The 20888-nt window shown below is 36.1% G+C and overlaps 1 protein-coding gene and 1 pseudogene across 1 annotated transcript; one reads left to right on the top strand and one right to left on the bottom strand.

The window, feature by feature from the left end:
• The first annotated feature begins 781 nt into the window (after positions 1 to 781).
• LOC111907846 (polyadenylate-binding protein 2-like) lies at positions 782 to 15237 on the top strand (annotated as a pseudogene).
• A 2035-nt stretch (positions 15238 to 17272) lies between these two features.
• LOC111907878 (ankyrin repeat-containing protein At2g01680) lies at positions 17273 to 19637 on the bottom strand. Its single transcript, XM_023903694.3, has 4 exons — positions 19066 to 19637; positions 18846 to 18986; positions 18198 to 18751; positions 17273 to 18078 (listed from the first exon to the last, which is right to left on the bottom strand). Exons 1-4 carry the CDS (start codon positions 19574 to 19576, stop codon positions 17410 to 17412), a joined length of 1875 nt encoding a protein of 624 aa, XP_023759462.1. The 5' UTR covers positions 19577 to 19637; the 3' UTR covers positions 17273 to 17409.
• Between the last annotated feature and the right edge of the window lie 1251 nt (positions 19638 to 20888).

Genomic DNA, 20888 nt, shown 5'->3' on the forward strand with positions numbered 1-20888 from the left:
CCTAACATTGGTACCACATACTCTTTTAGAACTATACTGCCAAATTATATTGGTTTTCGATTGTTTTTAATATGTTCTTTTATGTTTTTGGAAATAGTAAAAAAAACATTCCTGGCATAAATGAGTTTTTGGTAAAAATAGGGAATTTTTAAAAATGGTTTGTACAAATAGGGAAATTTTTTTCCTTTGTAGAAATGGGTCTTTTTGCTTGGCCCGACCAATTGAGTCGTTGCCTTTCTTAGTTTAAGAATTAAACAAACATTGAATTTTATATGAAAATGGTTTCATAAAGGGTGATCATTCATGTAGTTAGGCATAAACTGCAATATAAAGAATTTAAGGATTTAGTTTATGCACACGTTGGAGTAAAAAAAACAACATATAAGTTGAATATCTCACGATGTTACGAGTTTGGTTGAAATCTAATATTTCATGAATCATAAGTGACTCAAGTCTAGACGTGATGTATTATTTGGCCGAGAATGATGAAAATGACTACGCCCAAGTTATTATCGTAGTAGAAAAAATTGTTCAAGAACAAGTAATGCCTCCTACTATAACTAGTTATGTAGATATTCTACGTAATTTTGAAGTGTCAGAGCCCAATCCCTCATATATAGCATTTCCTTTACCTAATGATGATAAATTTGAAGCAGATAATGACTTTGGATTTGAAGAAGCCAACTCATAGTATAGTAAAGATACTAGTACTGAGTTATTTAGTAATGTTAGGGAAGATTCTGATGATGATGATGTTTTTGAAACTCAGGTTATGAGCTTTATGAATGATGTTGGAGATGTAGGTGACGATGTCATAACCGATTTAGAAGATAAAATTCATATAGATGTTTGGAAAGAATCAGAAAACAAAATAAGGTTAGGAATGCAATTTGAAAGTAAGGTACAAGTCAAGTGCAGTAACACTTTGGTCGATCAACCACAATAGAGAGTTTAAAGTGTACAAAAGTAAAAGTAATTTATGGGTAGCAAAGTGTAAGACTCTAGGAGGTGAAGGACAAAGCACAACTACTATGAACTACATACCACGTTGTGCATGGTATGTTCGTGCAGTTAAGAAGAAAAATAATCAAATGTGGAAGATTACACGTTGGTTAGACGCTCACAATTGCTTTGGATCATGTATTGGAAATAATAATAGAAGTTTAAACTCTTTAACTATTTCCTCATACACACTCCGTTCAATTGAAATTATATGTTGCTTATCCAGTGAAACATATACAATCATATATTAAAAACCTTCTGAATGTTGATGTTTCTTACTGGAAGGCATGACATGGAAGGAGAAAATCCATAGAGACTAGTTATGGAACATGGGAGAGTAATTTTGATGAGTTTCCTAAGTACATTACAGCTTTGCAAGCTTCAAATCCTGATACAGTTGTGAAGTGGTTTCATAAGCCAAATGACTCCTCAAATGTTGCAACATTCAAGTATATTTTTTGGGCTTTTGGACCTGATATTGATGCATTTCGTCTATGCGGGCCTGTTATTTTTGTTGATGGTTGTCATATGAAGGGTTCATATAAGGGGAAATTGCTTGTTGTCGTCACAAAAGATGCTAACAATAATATATTACATGTTGCATATGTTGTTGTCGATGAAGATTCATCACACAGTTGGTGTTGGTTCTTATACCAACTCAGACATTTTGTTGCTCAAGATAGAAAATTATGTGTGATTTCGAATAGGCACCAAGGAATAATCAATGCAATAGAGAATCTACAAGAATGGGAAGAGCCATTAGCATACCATCGATTCTGTCTTCGACACATTAGAAGTAATTTCATGAAAAGGTACAAGAACTTTAGTCTTAAAAAATTATGTTGGACTATTGGGAGCACCACACTGAAAAGGAAGTTTGTTACAAATATGAGAGAAGTCAAAAAAACTCAAACTTGAAGCTTGACAATATTTAAAACAAATCAATAAAAGTCAGTGGTGTCTTTTATATGATGAAAATCGTAGATGGGGTATCTTGACAACAAATATCTCTGAGAGTATGAACAATGCGTTGCGGGGAGCAAGACATCTATCGATTAGGGCATGTATTGACCTTACATTCAACAAAACCGTGCAACTTTTTAGAAAGCATAGTAATGTTGCAATGAATTGCAATATACCTCTACCATCATGTATGTGGCATCTATTTTGTAACTGGGACACTCGTGCACAAAACCATAATTTAACCAAGTTTTGGTCACAATGAAGACGTCTACAAAATTGTTACAAAGTTATGGATAAATGGCACCGGAGGAAATATGAATTTGTCCATTATTTTCAACAAACATGCACATGTGGAAAATGGCAAATAGAAAGATTGTCGTGTTCTCATGCTCTTTCAGTTTTTCTGTATAAAGGGGATAACCCTCTTTCTATTGTGAATAATGTGTACCAATCAATTTCAAAAGCATCGTATTTTTAACAAAAACTCGCTCTTTGTCCTGCATATGAAGGCCAATAGAATTGCTTTTTAACGTCTGTAATCTTGTCTTCTATACTCAATGAGCACCAAGGTATCACATCTTCAGTAACTCTCACATGTATTTTTTGTTTTCTTGTTGGAAAGATATCATATGGTATTTCTTGAAAGATCGAGCCTTTTTATTCTTTATCTTCCACAATAATACCGGCTGGTGGTTCAATGGACTCCCATACCTCTTAAGTGTCCATTATGGCCTCCACCTTTATTGCACATGTAGTGTAGTTCGTAGGTGCTAGCAATGTGCATTGCAATGAAATACCACAGTTATATGTTCCATGTTGCGCCACTGTTGACATATTTTTGAATCTTAGATACTCTGCACATGAACATGAACATTCAAGCTCTGATACAAAATGTAGGACACAACCTATATATCAAGGATCAATCGAAGAACATAGCTAAGCACAAGATGGAAAAAATACTCTTATTGTTTGATACCTAAATAACAAATACAACTCCTGATAGGCTGAAAAAAAAAACAAATTAAACTAAAAGCTACCTAATGCATGTGTTCCAGTCAAAACGACCACTAACAACATCTGCAATTGTGAGTTTAATGAGATAATTGAATGCGGCGATAAATTAATTCAGTTGTCAATTTGTCATTCAATGGATGAAACGCTACCATTGTTACATACCTTTTGAGATTCAATGAATTTGAAGTTCAATGATATGTATAATTAAAGTGAAAAAAATAAAAGTTTCTAAATAGATTTTGATATTTAGGATGTATTGTTTTCAACATTTAGCATGCATGGTATAGATTCCCAAGTGTTGTCTTAACATATCTCTAAATATTATTAAAAGAGAACTTTTAAATCATAAATGAAACAACCAGAGTCCTTGATTACATTTCATCAATAGTTTTTCCGCCCTATTATCATTTGATGACGTCATACACTGTTTCTTTTCATCGATGCTTAGGTGCTCCCGTATCCTCTCCATAGTTTCCAAACTTGGACGTCTACACTGTGTTTAGCAAACACACATCATATTTTCCTCTAACTTTTCCCCTCATTCAGTTTCCTTTTTTTTATTACGGTCATGCGTTCTCTGCCGACAAACCCCATAACAATCTTTCTTTGTGTCTAAACCCTATATTATGCCTTATATCTCCTTTCCTAATCTGCCTCCTTCATCAAGTTTTCACTGGAAGAATGAATAATTTCCTACAAGTAACATATTTGCAAAACCCTAGCAATATTTTTTCATTAGGGTTTGTTGAAAAACGATTTGGAAATGTAACTTTTAGTTCTTTTGATCAGTTTTTAGATGCTTATCCATAAAAATCAATATATTTCTTTTGATGTTCTATTGAAGCGTAAGAAAAGAAGTAGTTTTCATGTTTTGTAATTGTGTTTTCGTGGACTTGACCCCTTCCCTATCGATATCGATTTGCAGGTATTTCCATAAAAACAAAATCTGTTTTGATGAGTAATTGACTCTCGAACAATGTTAAATTGATGAGAGGGTGTTTGTTTAAAGGCAATTTCGGTAGTCATGTTCTTTATTTGAGGCAAAAATTTGTAAGCCCTTTTCAATTTTTTTCTTCTTTTCTGTGATATTTTCCCTATGCTGAAATGATCTTTCATTTTTTCTCCACAATGGATGTAAATGAAGAAAAGAAATGTAATGAGGTTTGATTACCTCACCTTCTACAGAACCACCACACACACATACACCATTTGTTCTTGATTTAGTCTACAAACACTTTGCACTTTAGTTATCTGCTTAAAATTGACAAAACCACTACCCACTAACTCAGGAACTGAGTTCTCATATTTGTGGGCATGTTTGTGTTCTCATATTTGTGGGCATGTTTGTGATTCGCAACCACATACAATTTCATTTGGTTTCTTTTCTAGATATTTCTATTAAAGTTGGAAAGTAATTAAAACTTATAAGAATTGGTTGGTGCTTGGAAAGCAACCAAAACATAGATAGGTTGGAGAGAAAGAGGAATGGAAATCCATATTTGTATGCGTTTTACCTTTTCTCATTTTTTTCATATTCAGATTTCACCATTTAGAAAGTTTGTTGTTACTAATTTTTTGTTTATTTATTATGTTGATTTCTATATTTAGCACCAGAAATTGTTGAAGAAAAAATGTTTTTTTTTTCAAAAGTACAATTTCATCCTTTGTTTAAAATGATTTATTTTTTATTAGGTGTATTTTTATTTTCTAAAAAATAAGCATGTTCTGTTTATGAAAAAAGAATGATTTGATTTTAAACCTTAGCGATCTAAAATGAAGCATTTATATGTAATTGTAGTTTATCAACATATGATTTGTTTCATTGTTGCTATTCGAAGACTGAATCGACTCTTTAAAAAGGTTTTGATGGCTTCACTTATGGTTGTTATTATAATTGTAACTTCATATGAAAGCATTTTACTAAATGGCATCATTGTTTAACATTTTATGATTTCTAAGATTGTAGTTATCGGACTTCCAGAAGAGAAGGGGGTATCTTTCTTTCCATGGTTTTGTTAGACCTGACAAATCTTGAGATTACATCATTGTTTATCATTGGAGATATAATGAGGAGTGACATATACCCTTCTTCATGATGCACTTGGTCGACTGTAAGGTTAAGCCAAAAGATTTTTGAGAAACATCAACTTACTATAATTGATTTCTTAGAAGTAAGAGTTATATTTGTTATCCTATGTCAGAATAGAAATACACTTGAAACATATATTAATTCTTTTTTTTTTAACTTATTTACTTTAAAGAGGAAAATCCTTGACATGCTTTATAAAATGTCATATTAAGATTATCCATCTTGTTGTTTTCAAAGCTTATGCTTAACAAATATGCATTCAACATTCACATCAATTATACTTTAATTTTTCTTTGACCGGTAATGTATGATGCAACTGCTGTTATACTTCATGATGGTTGGCAAGTTGAGGTATATGTTTGTCAATGGCCTTTAATATTTGATCGGTGAAATATTTATAGTTTCAAAAATTTTCTTTTCTGTAATTAATTTTTAACACTATTTTGATTTAATATAACTTAAAGGAATGACATAAATAATAAAGAACATATAACTGATGTTATCCCTGTAACATCCGGAATTTCAAGTATTATATTTATTCGTTGAATTTCAAGTTTTGTGGAAGAACTCGGCGAGTTGATGCATAGACTCGCCGAGTAGAGACACGAATCATTATCCGGGTGGATGGATGGACTCGGCGAGTCACCCCAAGGACTCGGTGAGTCCATGCTGTTTAATCAAACCCTAATTCCTCGAGTTTGGGGCCTATTTAAGGGGCCTTATGGCCATCATTTGTGGCTACCAGACCCTAGAGAGAAACCCTAAGTGAGATAGAGCGTTTGTGAGAGGAAAGGAGTCATTTCTTGATCATTGTTAGTGTTTTTGCAAATAGAAGAGAACCAAGACAAGAGGAGGCTGAAGAGGGTGCTATTCCAGTGATTCTAGGGCTCAGAGACTTCATTTTGAGGTATTTCATTTGACCCTTCTTCAGTTTATGGTGTAATTCTTAGAGTTAGGGCCTTTTAGCCCCTTTAGAGGATGGTTATATGGAGTAATTGGTCCCCTCTCGGGTTGATGCTGTAGATCTGGACCCAAAGAGGTCCAGAGACTCTTTTCCCTTGAGCTTTATGAGTGTCAATGGGAGTTATGAGCTTTGGATGTCATTTTAGAGGTCATATCTTCAAATAAGGCCTTTGAGCCTTTGCATGAGCACCAAGATGTTAGCTTTACGTGATTATAATGCTTTGGGAAGCTGGATCTACGGTTTAGAGGAGCGGATCTGACCTCACGAGGTCAGTTCAGCTTGAGCATGGCATGAACTCGCCGAGTTCAATAGCCGACTCGGCGAGTAGGACGACGGTTTTCCCGATAATCACACAGTTGGTGACTCACTGAGTTGGGGAAGTGACTCGGTGAGTCAGAGGGAATCTAGAGGACAGAGTGCACGATGGTACTCGCCGAGTCAGGAGCCGGACTCGGTGAGTTGGGTCGGGACATTTCACAGATTGGGATTTGTGATGATTTGCAGAATTGAGGATTAACTCAGTAAGTCGAAGGAGGACTAGGAGAGTGAAGAAAACGTGTGGACTCGCCGAGTCATAGTTGTGCACTCGGCGAGCTTGGTCAAGGTTGACCGTTGACTTTGTTGACTTTTAGGGTTAGTCAATGTTTGGACCTTAGAGTCATCGGAAGGGTAGGATAGTCTTTTACCCATCCTAGAGGATAGAGAGATTAGCCTAGCCCTGAGGGTTGTATTAATTAGAGTATCTATTTCATGTGATTAGGCAGGGGCTAGACCAGAGTTTACCGAGTCAGAGATTTACTGAGATATCTGAGGTGAGTCTTCTCACTATACTTTACCTTGAGTAGGTAATCAGAGTTATGTGATACAGTGTTGTATGCTATATATGCATTATGTGTTGTACTGCATTATTCTATGTGATTTATGATGTGCATGTTTACAGAGTTAGAACCTGAAGGTTCACAGAGATAGAACCTAAGGGTTCACAGAGTTTGGGTGCACGGACCCACAGAGTTATAGCCCTGAGTGGCTAATATGTGTTATATATGGTATTTTGGGGAACTCACTAAGCTTTGTGCTTACAATGTTTCGTGTTATGCGTTTCAGGTACTAGTGAGGATCGCAGAAAGGCGCCGACTTGATCAGTACACACACGGGATTTTTGATGTTATGAGATCTTGGGATTGATATATGTTATGAATTGAGTTTTAAACAATAATGTTTTTATAAATAATGAATGAATTATGTTTTGAAATTTACGATGTTACAATCCCTTTCTCTCCTAAATAACCTGCAGATGGCACACTAACATTGTGATTATAAATTTGTTCCTTATTTTAATAGCGGGAAAGATGGCTTAAAACAATCACTGACTCCCTATTTACCTGAGCTTATAATTACTTCGCTGGTCTTTTATGTTGGATACCAAGTCAAACAAAAAAATATCGCAACTATAATGCAAAACTTTAATACTTAATCGTGTTTTCTTGCTATGGATTTAAAGTATGGTATTAAAAAATTAATTATTCATGATTTTTTTTTTCCATTGCAGTGTTGTCAATGTCATATGATACCAAAGAATATGCATTCATTTTTAGATGGTTCCTGAGTATGGCCACTTGGTTGAAGCTATCTTGAACCTTTCATCCATTTCCACATATAATTAACTTTATGTAAACTATAGGCCATAATCATTGCTTTTGGTAGCAATTATATTTGATGCGTAATGTTTCTAGCTGATCAAGAGGCCTTGGATTACCTTTACAAAAGTTACTCAATCACAACATTCTATGTAAGTATATGACATTCAATAATTGCACATGTTAGGACATTGTTTTCCAGTCCTATACTTCTGTCATTTTTGGACCATATCAGACCAGGTTTTCAAATATGTGTATTTCAAAAAAAAAGACTTGAGTGGATTGTTTTGGAGCTCAAACTATTATTTTTTTTACTGAATTTCTTTGTATAAATGTTTGTCTATAATTTAGATTAGAAAAAATATGTATGATATTCGGTTTTTATTTGTTGATTTTATGGGGTTGTAATGGATTTTAGGAAGTCTTGAGTAGATATAAGGAAATTGTCCCTCATTTAAAGCTTGTAGGTTTGAGATCTTATATCTATAGTATGTTCTAGAATGCTACATAAAATTGACCACTTTTCCATTTCAACCTCTATGTTTGTATTTCATGTTTTTACAGGACCAACATCATTCATGTCGTTGAACATGCTATGACTATTGTTGAACATAGCGGGGGCCAGTATCAATTGCTGTTATTTATTAAAGATAGGCAGGTGATTTTTTATTGATTTTTATAAATTTAATCTCTTGCAATTTTAAAAATTTCATAATGAACCTATAATTAAATTTAAGGTAACAAGAAGTGCCTGGTAATTTGAGTCCACAAGAACAGAAAATAGTCAACGCCATAGTCTGAATCAACAACAGATGATGACTTAAACAAGGCATTCAGTGAATACGGAACAATCACAAGTGTTGTTTTGATGAGAGATGCAGAAGGCAACTCCAAATGTTTTGGTTTTGTTAAATTTGAGAATGATGAAGATGCTGCTAAAGCAGTAGATGGTCTTACTGGACAGAAGTTTGATGATAAAGAATGGTATCTTGGAAAAGCCCAGAATAAGACAGAAACATTACAGGCACTGAAACTACAATTTGAACAGACCATGAAGGAGGCTGTTGACAAATCACAAGTGCTGAATCTTTATATTAAGAATCTTAATGATACCATTTCTGATGAAAGCCTCAAGGAGTTCTTTGCTCCTTTTGGTACCATAATTTCTTGCAAGGTCTGTTAATCAATAATCATTAGATACAAAACTAATTTCATAAACTGGTCATTAGTTATTTAATTGTATATGTTTAATTAACAGGTCATGCGGGATCCCAACGGAACTAGCAAAGGATCAGGCTTTGTTGCATTTTCCATTTCCGAGGAAGCTTCTAGAGTTGTAAGCAGTTATTATTATTTTATTATGTTTGGATATTTTATATTAGAAGTTAAAATTTTTGTATCTAATTTTATAGTCGTCCGAGATGACTGGGAAGATGATTGCTAGCAAGCCTCTTTATGTTGCACTTGCTCAACGCAAAGAAGACAGAAGGGCAAGATTGCATGTTTGTTTACATTTTTTTTCGTAAACTGAATTTGTGTCCATTTTTTTAAATAAAAATTGGTGATGGTTTAAATTGTATGAAAGTAGGCACAATTTTCACAGATGAGGCCTATTGCAATGACACTAGCTCCTGGTGGTCTCTGCATGCCAATGTACCCCCTGGTGGTCCCGGTCTTGGTCAACAAATGTTTTATGGTCAAGCTCAGCCTACCTTCATTCCTCCCCAAGTAATTCCAATTTCAATTCCATCTTTTTACGAAAATAATTTTGAATTATGGTTTTTTTATTGTGTGGATGCAGCATGGTTTTGGGTACTAACAACAACTTGTGCCAGAGATCAGGCCAATAGGGGGTCCAATGCCCAACTTCTTCATGCCAATGGTTCCGCTAGGTCAGCAAGGACAGCGTCAAGGTGGCAGGCAAGGTGGCATTCCCAGTCAACAGAATCAACAACAACATGTTCACCTTATGCGACAACAGATGGTCCCACGTGGGCGGATGTACCGTTACCCACCGAGACGTAACGTTGGTGAAGTCCCAATGGGTTCCATTCCATACTGAAAGCAAACTACCAAGATCAAGCCAAAAACACACACTGCACTCCTACGTATTTTCACAGAGAGAGAAGATGCAGCAAAGCTTTTTGTCTATTTCATTAACTGCTAAAAAGAGGAAACTTCAAAAGTACTTTAAACAAAGGAAATGCAAGCTACCTAAAAATGTGGACAACCTCCCACTTCTTGGCTACAACCGGAAAAACATAAAACGTGGCCTACATGGCCTAGAAATATTCAAACCTCAAACTAGGAAACAAACATGACATAAGATACCCTTTAGTTTCTGAATTATACCAACAAATTTCCCCTTAATTCAGAGACTTCATTCCAAGTTTTTGCCTCATCTCCTTGAACAAAATTCTAGCTAGTGGCTTTGTAAATACATCTGCTCGCTGCTCATGACCTGCAATGTGTTTCACAACCACATCCCCTCTTTCAATGCATTCTCTAATAAAGTGAAATCGAGTGTCTATATGTTTGCTCCTCCCATGGAAAACCGGATGCTTTACTAATTCAAGAGCAGATTTGTTGTCGATAAAGATTGTCACGGGACCAATCTTTTCCCCTGTTATCTCTTTGACCAAACGACGAAACCACACCCCTTGACATGTCGCCATATTCGCTGCCATGAACTCCGCCTCGCAAGATGACAAAGCTACACATTTCTGCTTTTGAGAATTCCAAGTCACCAAACTATCATTCAAGTAAAATGCCATTCCACCGGTACTTCTTTTTAAGTCACGTGCATGATTGTTATCCGAAAAACCAATCACCTCATTCTTCTCGGTATTTCGTGCATAGAATAGTCCAAGATTAAGGGTTCCCTTTACATACCTTAGCGTTCTTTTCACTGCTTGATGATGAAGTTTAGTGGGCTTCTCAAGAAAACGACTGACAATTCCAACAACATATGATAAGTCTGGTCGAGTATGGCACAAATACCTCAATCCGCCCACAACGCTCCTGTATTCAGTGGGATCCACACATTCCCCTTCTTCATCTTTTGTCAATTCCATCTTGTACTCCATTGGAGTTTCAGCTCCATTACATTCCTCCATACCAAATTTTCCCAGTAAGCCTTTCGCATACCCAGTTTGCTTGAGACTGATTCCATTTTCACTTTGCGCTACCTCAATACCCAAATAGTATGACAACAGCCCCAAGTCGCTCATCTCAAACTCCTGATTCATCTGTTGTTTAAAGTTGTTTACTTCTCTTTCACTTCCTTCGGTGACAATGAGGTCATCAACGTAAACCACGACTATCAATATATTATCTCATGACTTTCTGGTATATACAGCGTATTCATGAACACATCGAGTGAATCCGATCTGTTTGAGGTACTTGTCTAGGCGAGCATTCCAAGCCCGGGGAGCTTGGCGTAGACCATACAACGCTTTCGATAACTTGTATACCATTTGACTTTTAGCTTTGTTTACAAATCCCTCCGGTTGTGATACATACACCTCTTCCTCCAATTTCCCGTGCAAGAAAGCCGACTTCACGTCTAAGTGATGCACTCGCCATCCATTCTTACCCACGAGAGCCAGTAGAACTCTCACTGTTTTGATACGAGAAACTGGAGCGAATACTTCGTCAAAATCAATACCCTGTTTCTAAACATAGCCCTTTGCCACTAATCGAGCCTTGTGCTTTAAGATGTTACCGTCTGGGTCTCGCTTTAACTTGAAGACCCATTTGAGGCCAATTGCTTTCCTTCCCTTTGGTAGCTTCACCAACTCCCATGTTCTATTCCTTTCGATGGAACTTAATTCTGATTTCATGGCTTTCACCCACTCAACATCTCTGTTCGCTTCTCCAAAAGTGGTTGGTTCTTGTTGATCGAATGTGAGTAACAACTCTTCTTCTTCTCTGTAAATGTCTGACAATCGACGATATCTGTTTGGTGTACCACCACCCGTTGTCTTTGAAGTAGTTGTTTTGGATCCAATTGAGCTTTGAGGTGTATTAGGGTTCAATGAGGTTGTATGTGGACTGTTTCTTGGAGTACCAGGGGATTGTTCACTTGGACTATCGTCATCAACGAACTGGGTTTGTTCATTTGGGCTAGATTGAATTCCGATTTGGGCCTGCTCACTTGGGCTCAAATTTTCTGATGGTGTATCCCCATAGCTGAAGCCCATTGGCTCATAGGGCACGTCTCCATGTGCCTCCTCATATTGACCATCACTATATCCTTCAATTATTAGCCGACTTCCCAGATTACTTTTAAATTTTTCTGAACTTTGCCATATCCACCCTTTATCTTCATCAAAACATACATCCTTACTCACAATTATTTTACCGGTGTTAGGATCGAGTAGCCTATAAGCTTTAGTTCCCAGTTCTGTTCCAAGATAAACACAAGCTTTGCTTCTATCTTCCAGCTTTCTAAGATGACCTTTCACAATCTTTGTGTGAGCTAAACAACCAAACACCCTCAAGTGTTCGATATTGGGTTTTCTTCCAGACCAACACTCGTATGGCGTGATGTCGTTTAAGGCTTTTGTAGACACTCGGTTGAGTACATATACCGCGTGTCTTGCTGCTTCTCCCCACAACTTTTCTGGGACAACTTTGAATTTCAAAATCGTCCTGATCATCTCCACTACAGTTCTATTCCTCCTCTCTACAACCCCGTTTTGTTGTGGGGTGTAGGGCGCTGTGTAATGACGCTTGAGGCCGGTTTCATCGCAATAATTTTCGAATTCTTTTGACAAAAATTCACTTCCTCTGTCAGTTCTGAAAACCTTCATCTTATCTCCTGTTTCGTTTTCTACCAGAGTCCGAAATCTTTTGAAAGTGGCATACGTTTCATCTTTAGTGTTCAAAAGATAAATCCACATAACTCGAGTGTAATCATCCACAAGAAGTAGAAAATATTGTTTACCTGATGGTGTAACAGGCGTTATTGGTCCACACAAATCACCATGGACCAACTCGAGTCTTTTTGTTGCTCTAAAATTTGTTTGAGTTGGTTGTGGATTTCTCACTTGCTTCCCGATCAGACAGCCCTCACAAGGATTCGATGGAACTCGTACAAGTGGCAACCCTAAAACAACTTTCTTTTCTGCCATCTGTTTAATGGAGGCAAAATTCACGTGACCTAGACGAGCATGCCACAACCAATTTTCTTCACACTGTTCACCCAGCAGACACTTTCCCTCAACCTCGTTCAAGATAATTTTGCACAACCGATTAGGCAAACTTTTGACCTTCATTAACAACCTCCCGGTGTGATCATGAACCCATAAGAAATCTCCAAGAAGGACTATCTTATCACCTCCTTCAGCCAACTGACCCAAGCTTATAATATTACTGCATAAGCTTGGAATATAATAGACTTCCCGGAGCAATCTTTGTTTGCCATTTTTACACTGGAATAAAATCGCCCCTTTTCCTTCTATACGGACTCTTGAGCCATCTCCAAATCTGACATAACCTTTTACTTTATAATCAATTTCACGAAACTTTTCTTTTTCCCCTGTCATGTGATTACTAGCCCCATTATCCAAATACCACACTTTGGATTTGTTTGTCTTTTCCCTATCAGACCTCAACTTTGGAGTGACTCTCTCCTCATTCAAAAATACTTCCTCAATAACTTCATTGGTATTGAACGCGGACAGCAACAAAGCAGGTTCATAATCATTATTCATTACTTGGTTGAGGTTGGCTTCTTGATTCCGTTCTCGACGAGGATTCCGACATTGAGCAGCATAATGCCCAAAATCTTGACAGTTATAACACTGTATTCTTCCCCTCTCCATGTTACTTTCTGATCCGCAACCTCCTTCACGATTCTGATGAAAATTGCCACCACGTCGCCCTCCGCGACTGGACCAGGTACCACCTCTCCCCCGGCCTCTTCCTCGACCACGAAAGTTGACATTTGACCGGTTATCTCGCTGAGATGGTTTCTGATTTTCATTTCTCTTTTTCTTTTCTTTATCAACCTACTCTTGGTGAGTTAACAAAAGCTTTCTATCTGCTGTTTCTGTGTTCTCACTGTGACCCCGGATTCGCTCTTCATGAGCCTTCAATCTCCCTACGACCTCTTCAACTGTCATCTTCTCCAAATCAGCAAATTGTTCAATAGTTGATGCTATTTGAACAAATTTTGACGGTACCGCACGGAGTAGTTTTTTCACTACATAATCTTCTTCGATTTTGTCACCCAATGCACGTATGTTACTGACAACATTATTCACTTTCATAGTGAATTCATCGATAGTCTCTGTGTCCTTCATACTCAAGATTTCGAACTCAGCCTTCAAGGTTTGGACTCTCGCAGTCTTAACCCTGTCCGCCCCCATGAACATGGTCTTGAGCGCTTCCTACGCTTCCTTGGCCGTTTGTTTCTCCGCCAATGACAACAATAGATCTTCCGGTATACCTTGATAAATGGCCGCCATTGCCATGTTATCCTTCTTTGTCTCGACAACTGTGTTCGAGGTACGAGGTTCGACTGCATCCCAGACACCTTGAGCCTGCATAAATACACGCATTTTGATTGCCCACGCTGTATAATTACTTCTCGAAAGCATGGGGTAGTGAAGGGTGATGGGTCCGTCTTTTTCAGCGTTTCTATCACTCATATTCTGTGTGCGTGGTTGATACTTGGTCATACACCAAGTTTAGCTCTGATACCAAATGAAAGCAAACTACCAAGATCAAGCCAAAAACACACACTGCACTCCTATGTATTTTCACAGAGAAAGAAGATGCAGCAAAGCTTTTTGTCTATTTCATTAACTGCTAAAAAGAGGAAACTTCAAAAGTACTTTAAACAAAGGAAATGTAAGCTACCTAAAAATGTGGACAACCTCCCACTTCTTGGCTACAACCGGAAAAACATAAAACGTGGCCTACATGGCCTAGAAATATTCAAACCTCAAACTAGGAAACAAACATGACATAAGATACCCTTTAGTTTCTAAATTATACCAACACATACGACATCGGAAACGGAATGCAACTTTGTGAGCCAGGAATGGCACAGCTGATTCCGATCGGAGCTTTGGCTTCTGGTCTTGCAAATGCTTCTCCAATAGAACAAAGAACTGTAAGCCCTTTCTTTTTCGTTTTATTTAAATTTTGTTTTTGTTGAATTTGGATCGAGGGTAAAAGTGTAAATATGATGTATTTGGTTGTGTGTAGATGTTGGGGGAGAGTTTGTACCCGTTGGTGGAACATGAAGAGGGTGACTCAGCGGCTAAGGTAATAGTGATGATGTTGGAGATGGATCAGACAAAGGTGCTTCATTTGTTGGAGTCTTTGGAATCTTTAAGGCGCAGGTGGCTGAGGCTATGGATATGTGTTGAGGAATATGGGTGGTCATGGTCAGGGTGGAGTTGGAAGCCCTGCTGATGAGTTTGCCGCTTTGTCATTGAATGATGACATTGTTTCTTAAAATTATCGATGTCTGAGGTTTTGAAACCTTAGAGGTAGTTATGTTTGGATTTGTTATTCGGTTTTTGGTTGTTTGAATTGAGTGAGTTGTTACTTGTTAGGAGTTCCTTTTGACTATTTAATATTTGAGAAATTAAATATCCTCTTACTTTTCTTCCTACAAATCCTCATAACCAATTAAATGATGACATGTGTCATTTTAGTATACTAAACTATCATTAAATGAACATTAAATATGACAAATGTCATCATTTAATTGGGTAGGAATATTTGTAGGAACAAAAAATAGAAGGATATTTAATTTCTCTTAATATTTATGTGTGGTTGAATTTTGAAATGGTTTCTTATGTGTTGAGCTTGGTTGGTTATGGTTGCTCTATTTATTGTTCTTTAATGTTTCCATAATGTTGATGATATATGCTTGCTTTTGAAATATCTCAAGCTAATAACTTGACCAAAAAAACCAATAAGATATACTGGTTTGAATGATTTTTACATTTAGATTTTACATGACAGTAATTGCAATTAAATTAATAAGTACCATGTCTGTTAGGTACAAAATTGAGTAATCTAACCAACACATTTTTTATAAAGTAACCATTATTTTTATTTTTATTTTTGAAAAAAAATTACGTACATTGGAATGGGATTTTGGAGTGGAATTATCCAGTCCAACCCAAAGAAGAATTAATATTCGATTCCAATGAGTTGGTAGTTTTGCGGGTAAGTTCTTTATTATTTTACTTGTATTTAATAAATATTTAATTATAACTATAAAATTGTTTATCAGGAACACGTAGATCTTGACTGAAAAACAAATTCGAAATGTTGTATTAATTGATAGTAGGTGGTTATTTTAAATTGGTAATGTTTTGTATATCATTTTATTGCATTGCTATTTGAAGGTGAGTTGTTGTAATGATTTTTTTTAACAAAATCGATTGGAAAATTTTATTTTCAGTTTAACTTACAAGTACATTGCCTAAAATGAGAATTGGCTTAAAGTATGTTGCTATTTTTTAGCATTCAACCTAAAAAGGAAGGGTGAGTTGAGACAGTTTTTAGAAGAACAAAAAATAAATATAAATAAATAAAGGACTTTAGGGGATTTACATTGTATATTGTTTCTATGCAGTGTCCTTTCATTTTTTTATGCATTCTACTTTGATAAAAGCTATCCAATATAACATTGTACTTTTTTAAAGGGGGATTGGGACGATTTGGTATTTTGTTGCTATCTTGGGTCTGTTTAGGTGAGAAAAGGGGGATGTTGTGGGGAAAATTGGTGGTCAGAATGTTAAAAAATGTTACTATAAGTACCAGTAATAACCTTATTGCCTGAAGGTATTGTCTATAACTCTTCCTATGTTTTTTTTCACAAATGGTCAATTTCATGGCATAAAGATTGGAAAACAAGAACTCATGTCTTTTATCATGTTCCAGGTTGGTTTAATCCAGATCCAGGATAAATCGTAAAATTATGGTATCTTTTTATGTTTCATACTTTCATAGCAATATACTTCTGTTTTTTGTTCAAATATAACATCCTATTTTTATTTTCTGCTTTGCGAATAGCAATGTATTTTTAATTTTTATCAAATATAGCATTGTATTTTTGTTTTCTATTTTGTCAAATACAGAAAAATGAAAGTAGAATGTTATATATATATATATATATATATATATATATATATATATATATATATATATATATATGGTATATATTCCAAAGTACATTGTTATTTTCTTTATGTATCTTTTGTTTGTTTGTTGTGTGATCTATATTTGTGTTAGTTCCAACTGATGTGTTCTTCTATGTAGTAGCACACTAGAATATAGTGGACACTTTTGTGCTTTGATCAGTTCATGAACTTCCTATTTTATTATTATTATTATTATTTTTATTATTATTGTACCAACTTTTTATATCTTTTATATTTTATCATATGTATTTTTTTTATATGTTCCCCGCGTTTTGCGCAGGTGATACTCTAATTCATTTTAAAATCATTCGATATTTCACTTCTAACGATCACATACCAAAAACATGCACACTTCATTTTAACAAATATGTTATACATGAATTACAAACTTAATTAAAAGGAAACCACCAGCCGGTGTACACCACTCAAGTTATTAGAATCGAATATATATATTTATTACAAAATACATGCATATATGCTATATATCAAGCCGCCTTAGGATCAATGGCAAATTATTCAAACCATACGTAGTTACAACATTAAATCATACTAATATATATTATGAGATTAAATCACTGATGTAGCCCCACGTCCAGAATACCAAACTGCAGGTTTTGGTTTCGTCATGCAAGAAACCATATTAACCAGCGTTTCCTTGGCTTTCGAGTACACCGCCCTAAAGCGTATCCTCTCGAATGGAAAAGACGTAAATACAAAAATAAGGACAGGGAAGAACGAAATGGCGTACAAGGTGATGTCTGTCCACTTCCTCCCACTGCTGACAGTTAGAATGAGCGTTGATGCGAACGCCAGCATCAACATCGCCACGGAGATCGTCAACATCACAAGCCCTGCTTTCAACTTCCGACCAAGAGATCTTTCGAAATCCTTAAACCGATATGATGATGTGATGATGTTGAGAAACATGATAACTGATGTCAAAGCTGCTGAGAGCGACATTGCATCTGCTACTGTAAAAAAGAAGAACAAAGGTTTTTCCTTAAGAACTGGCTGACCCGTCTTTGGATTTGGACCTCCGGGTACTGTATACGCTGCCGCAAACGCAACGGTGGCAATCAGCACTGCAACAACTGTGTAATTTTTCGCATTCTCGGTCATCCATTCTTTGGCTTCCTTACGACGTTCATCATTTCCCTCATTAAACTCCTGTTCAGCAGTCTTGGATCTTGAGTTCAACTTCATTTTGTCCAAGGTTGTACATATTTTCTCTACTTTCTGCACAATCCATGAGAGAATATATTTCGAAAATTATTAGAATATGATTCTGGTTTTATCTGAATATAAACGGAATTAATGCATGCATGCATATATGTTAATTAGAACGATGAACTGACCTTAAACATACGCATATTATCTTGCAGTACGTACGCAGGACCTTTTAAATCCGAATCGACATCTTCTACCTCTTCGGCAACCATATGGAGCAAGGTGTTTGCATCGTTATCGATCTTTCCTCTCAATCGCTGCTTTGCATATCTCGTATTGACCACCATATCAAAAATTTCGTGGTTACGATTTTTGATTGCTACATGTAAAATGTTACGCCCATCTTGATCAATATGTTCGATTGCCTGAGGGTACAAAGTTAGTATTTCCTCAACGATCTGCGGGCACCCATGTTTCGTTGCTAATAACAGTGGAGTATCCGGCAAACGAGCAGCAGATTCATAAGTTATGATTTCTTCTTGTGTTATGGATGAAGTTTTTCCATATTGATGAACTTTGGATCTATGTTTTGTTAACCTTGATGCAGTTTTTTCCCATGAAGTGTCTTTTTTTACCAGGAGCTTAACTAGTTTCATTGCCCATTCGCATTTGAACTTCTGTTTTCGCAACTTCTTCAAGGGGGACAACATCCAACTGGTGTCTTCAACATTTGGATCAATTACTAGCATCAAAAAGTAGGAATTAAAATTTATTAGTCTTTTTCACAACAGCATAAGAATAGCATAGAAGTGGATATATGGTTAGTATCATCATACAGTTGTATATAATGCGCACGAAGAAATTATCTGGAGGGGGTTCTAGTGGACGGCAGGAAAGAAGTTGAAGAGGTGTCATCCCGTCTTCATCCTTTTCATGAATTAAATGTTTATGCTTCACTGCTATCTCATGACACATCCCTGCAAAAACACATACACGACATAAGAACCATTTTAATCAAAATCGAAATATGACAAGTATATATAGTTATATACTTACAGTAGTTTCTGCTAAGAATTGCTAGATGGAGTATGGTAGATCTATCATCTCTTAGAAGAAAGGTTTTCAAATCAGGTCCCTGATTTGTTTTAGTGACTTGATCATGTAGGAACTTAAAGATCTTAGTCTTGCCATGTCGAGCTGCATAGAATAAAGCGGTCTCTCCTTGCTTGTTGGCCATACTGAGCAACATAGGAGCCCTTCGTAGCATTTCCGCTGCAGCTACAACTGTCCTATTGTTAGTGCCCGCCTCATGGAGGATGGTACTTCCGCCATTATTTTGCCAAGTGAGTTTGTGAGAATCGGACAAAGGCACCATGTTCAGGAGCTGAAGCACAAGATCGTTTTTCTTGTGGTAAGTGGCAATATGGATGACGGTATCTTCATGTATTGTAACTGTATGCAATGGACCCTTGGGAATGCTTGCACATATGTCGAGCACTTTGTCGTCGTCCTTCTGCATCAGAGCTTCATACAACTGGGAATTAATCTTCATGTCTTCGGTATCCATGGGGAGAGAGAGAGAGTGTGTGTGTGTGTACGTGTGTTTGAGTTTTGTTTATCAAGACCTTGTAAAGCCTAGTGCATATATTTATAGACACATTTGTTATTAGGAAGCTAGACATAGTTAGAAAGCACTTGTATAGTTTGTGAATAATTCTAAACGTGTATGATAATCTTCCAACCTTTCAAAAAAGGATGTCTGCCAGAGTTTTTCAAAGTATAGAAATATAGAATCACAAACTACTTATTGAATAAGATTCATAAGATACCAAATGTTGATAAACCAAAGATTTTGAGTCTAGGAAATCCGTAATGAATCGTTATATTAATATCCTTTCACTTTTTAAACAACTTTATTATTTTTGTTTCATCAAATAAGTCATAGATTTCTATATAAATTCAATGAAATATAATTTTTTTAAAGAGAAATCATTTATTTTTTAATCATTTTATATTAAATAAATAACTTTTCCCAATGAACTAGTAATGTATTCTTTAGACTAAACGGTATGGACAACGCCCACAACTGTTTTTCTGACGTGACCAAAGCCTCAACGCCGTGGTAACGGCACAAACACCATCCCTCCTCCCCGTTTTTGCACGTTAAAAGCCTCCCGTGGTTTTCCGTTACCACCACAACTTCCTGCAACGCCGTTTTCTTCTTTTCTCTTCTAAAAACATGGAGCGGGCGTTGCCCACTCCGACCAGTCTTAATGAGGTTGCGTCGGCATCCACAATACTCTTGGCCAATATAGCCGTAAGCATATACACACCTGCTCCTAGTACCCTTAAATGGAGACTAATGGAAGTATGAGTGGACCTTTTAGAACAAAAAAAAGTTTTCATAAAATTTAGAAAAAAAAACTTTAAATGGAGACTAAAGGAAGTATGAGTGGACATTTTAGAACAAGAAAAGTTTTCATAAAATTTATAACGAAAACTATAAACATCCATAATGGCAAGTTCAATAAAAAAAGTTGAATTAGGTGGCGAGTCTAATGAATTAAACTCTACAATTATGAGCTGTTACCTTAGAGCATCCACAATCCATTAAATTTATTAGAGTTTAATGGATTGACACATCATCATTTTACTTAATATACAACTCTACATTAATTTTTCTACAATGCATTAAACTCAATATAGTTCAATGAAATATATATTTAATAGTTTAGAAGGTTTTTTTTTTTTTTTTTTTCTTATTGAAGAGTTTAATGGTCATTGAACTCCATGTCCATTGAATGTCAACATGACATCCTACAATAATAAAGTTTAATCCATTGAATGCCAATTAGGCATAACACCTCATTTAACTCTCT

Source organism: Lactuca sativa, chromosome 4, assembly GCF_002870075.4.
Source record: "Lactuca sativa cultivar Salinas chromosome 4, Lsat_Salinas_v11, whole genome shotgun sequence".
NCBI classification, from domain to species: Eukaryota; Viridiplantae; Streptophyta; class Magnoliopsida; order Asterales; family Asteraceae; genus Lactuca; species Lactuca sativa.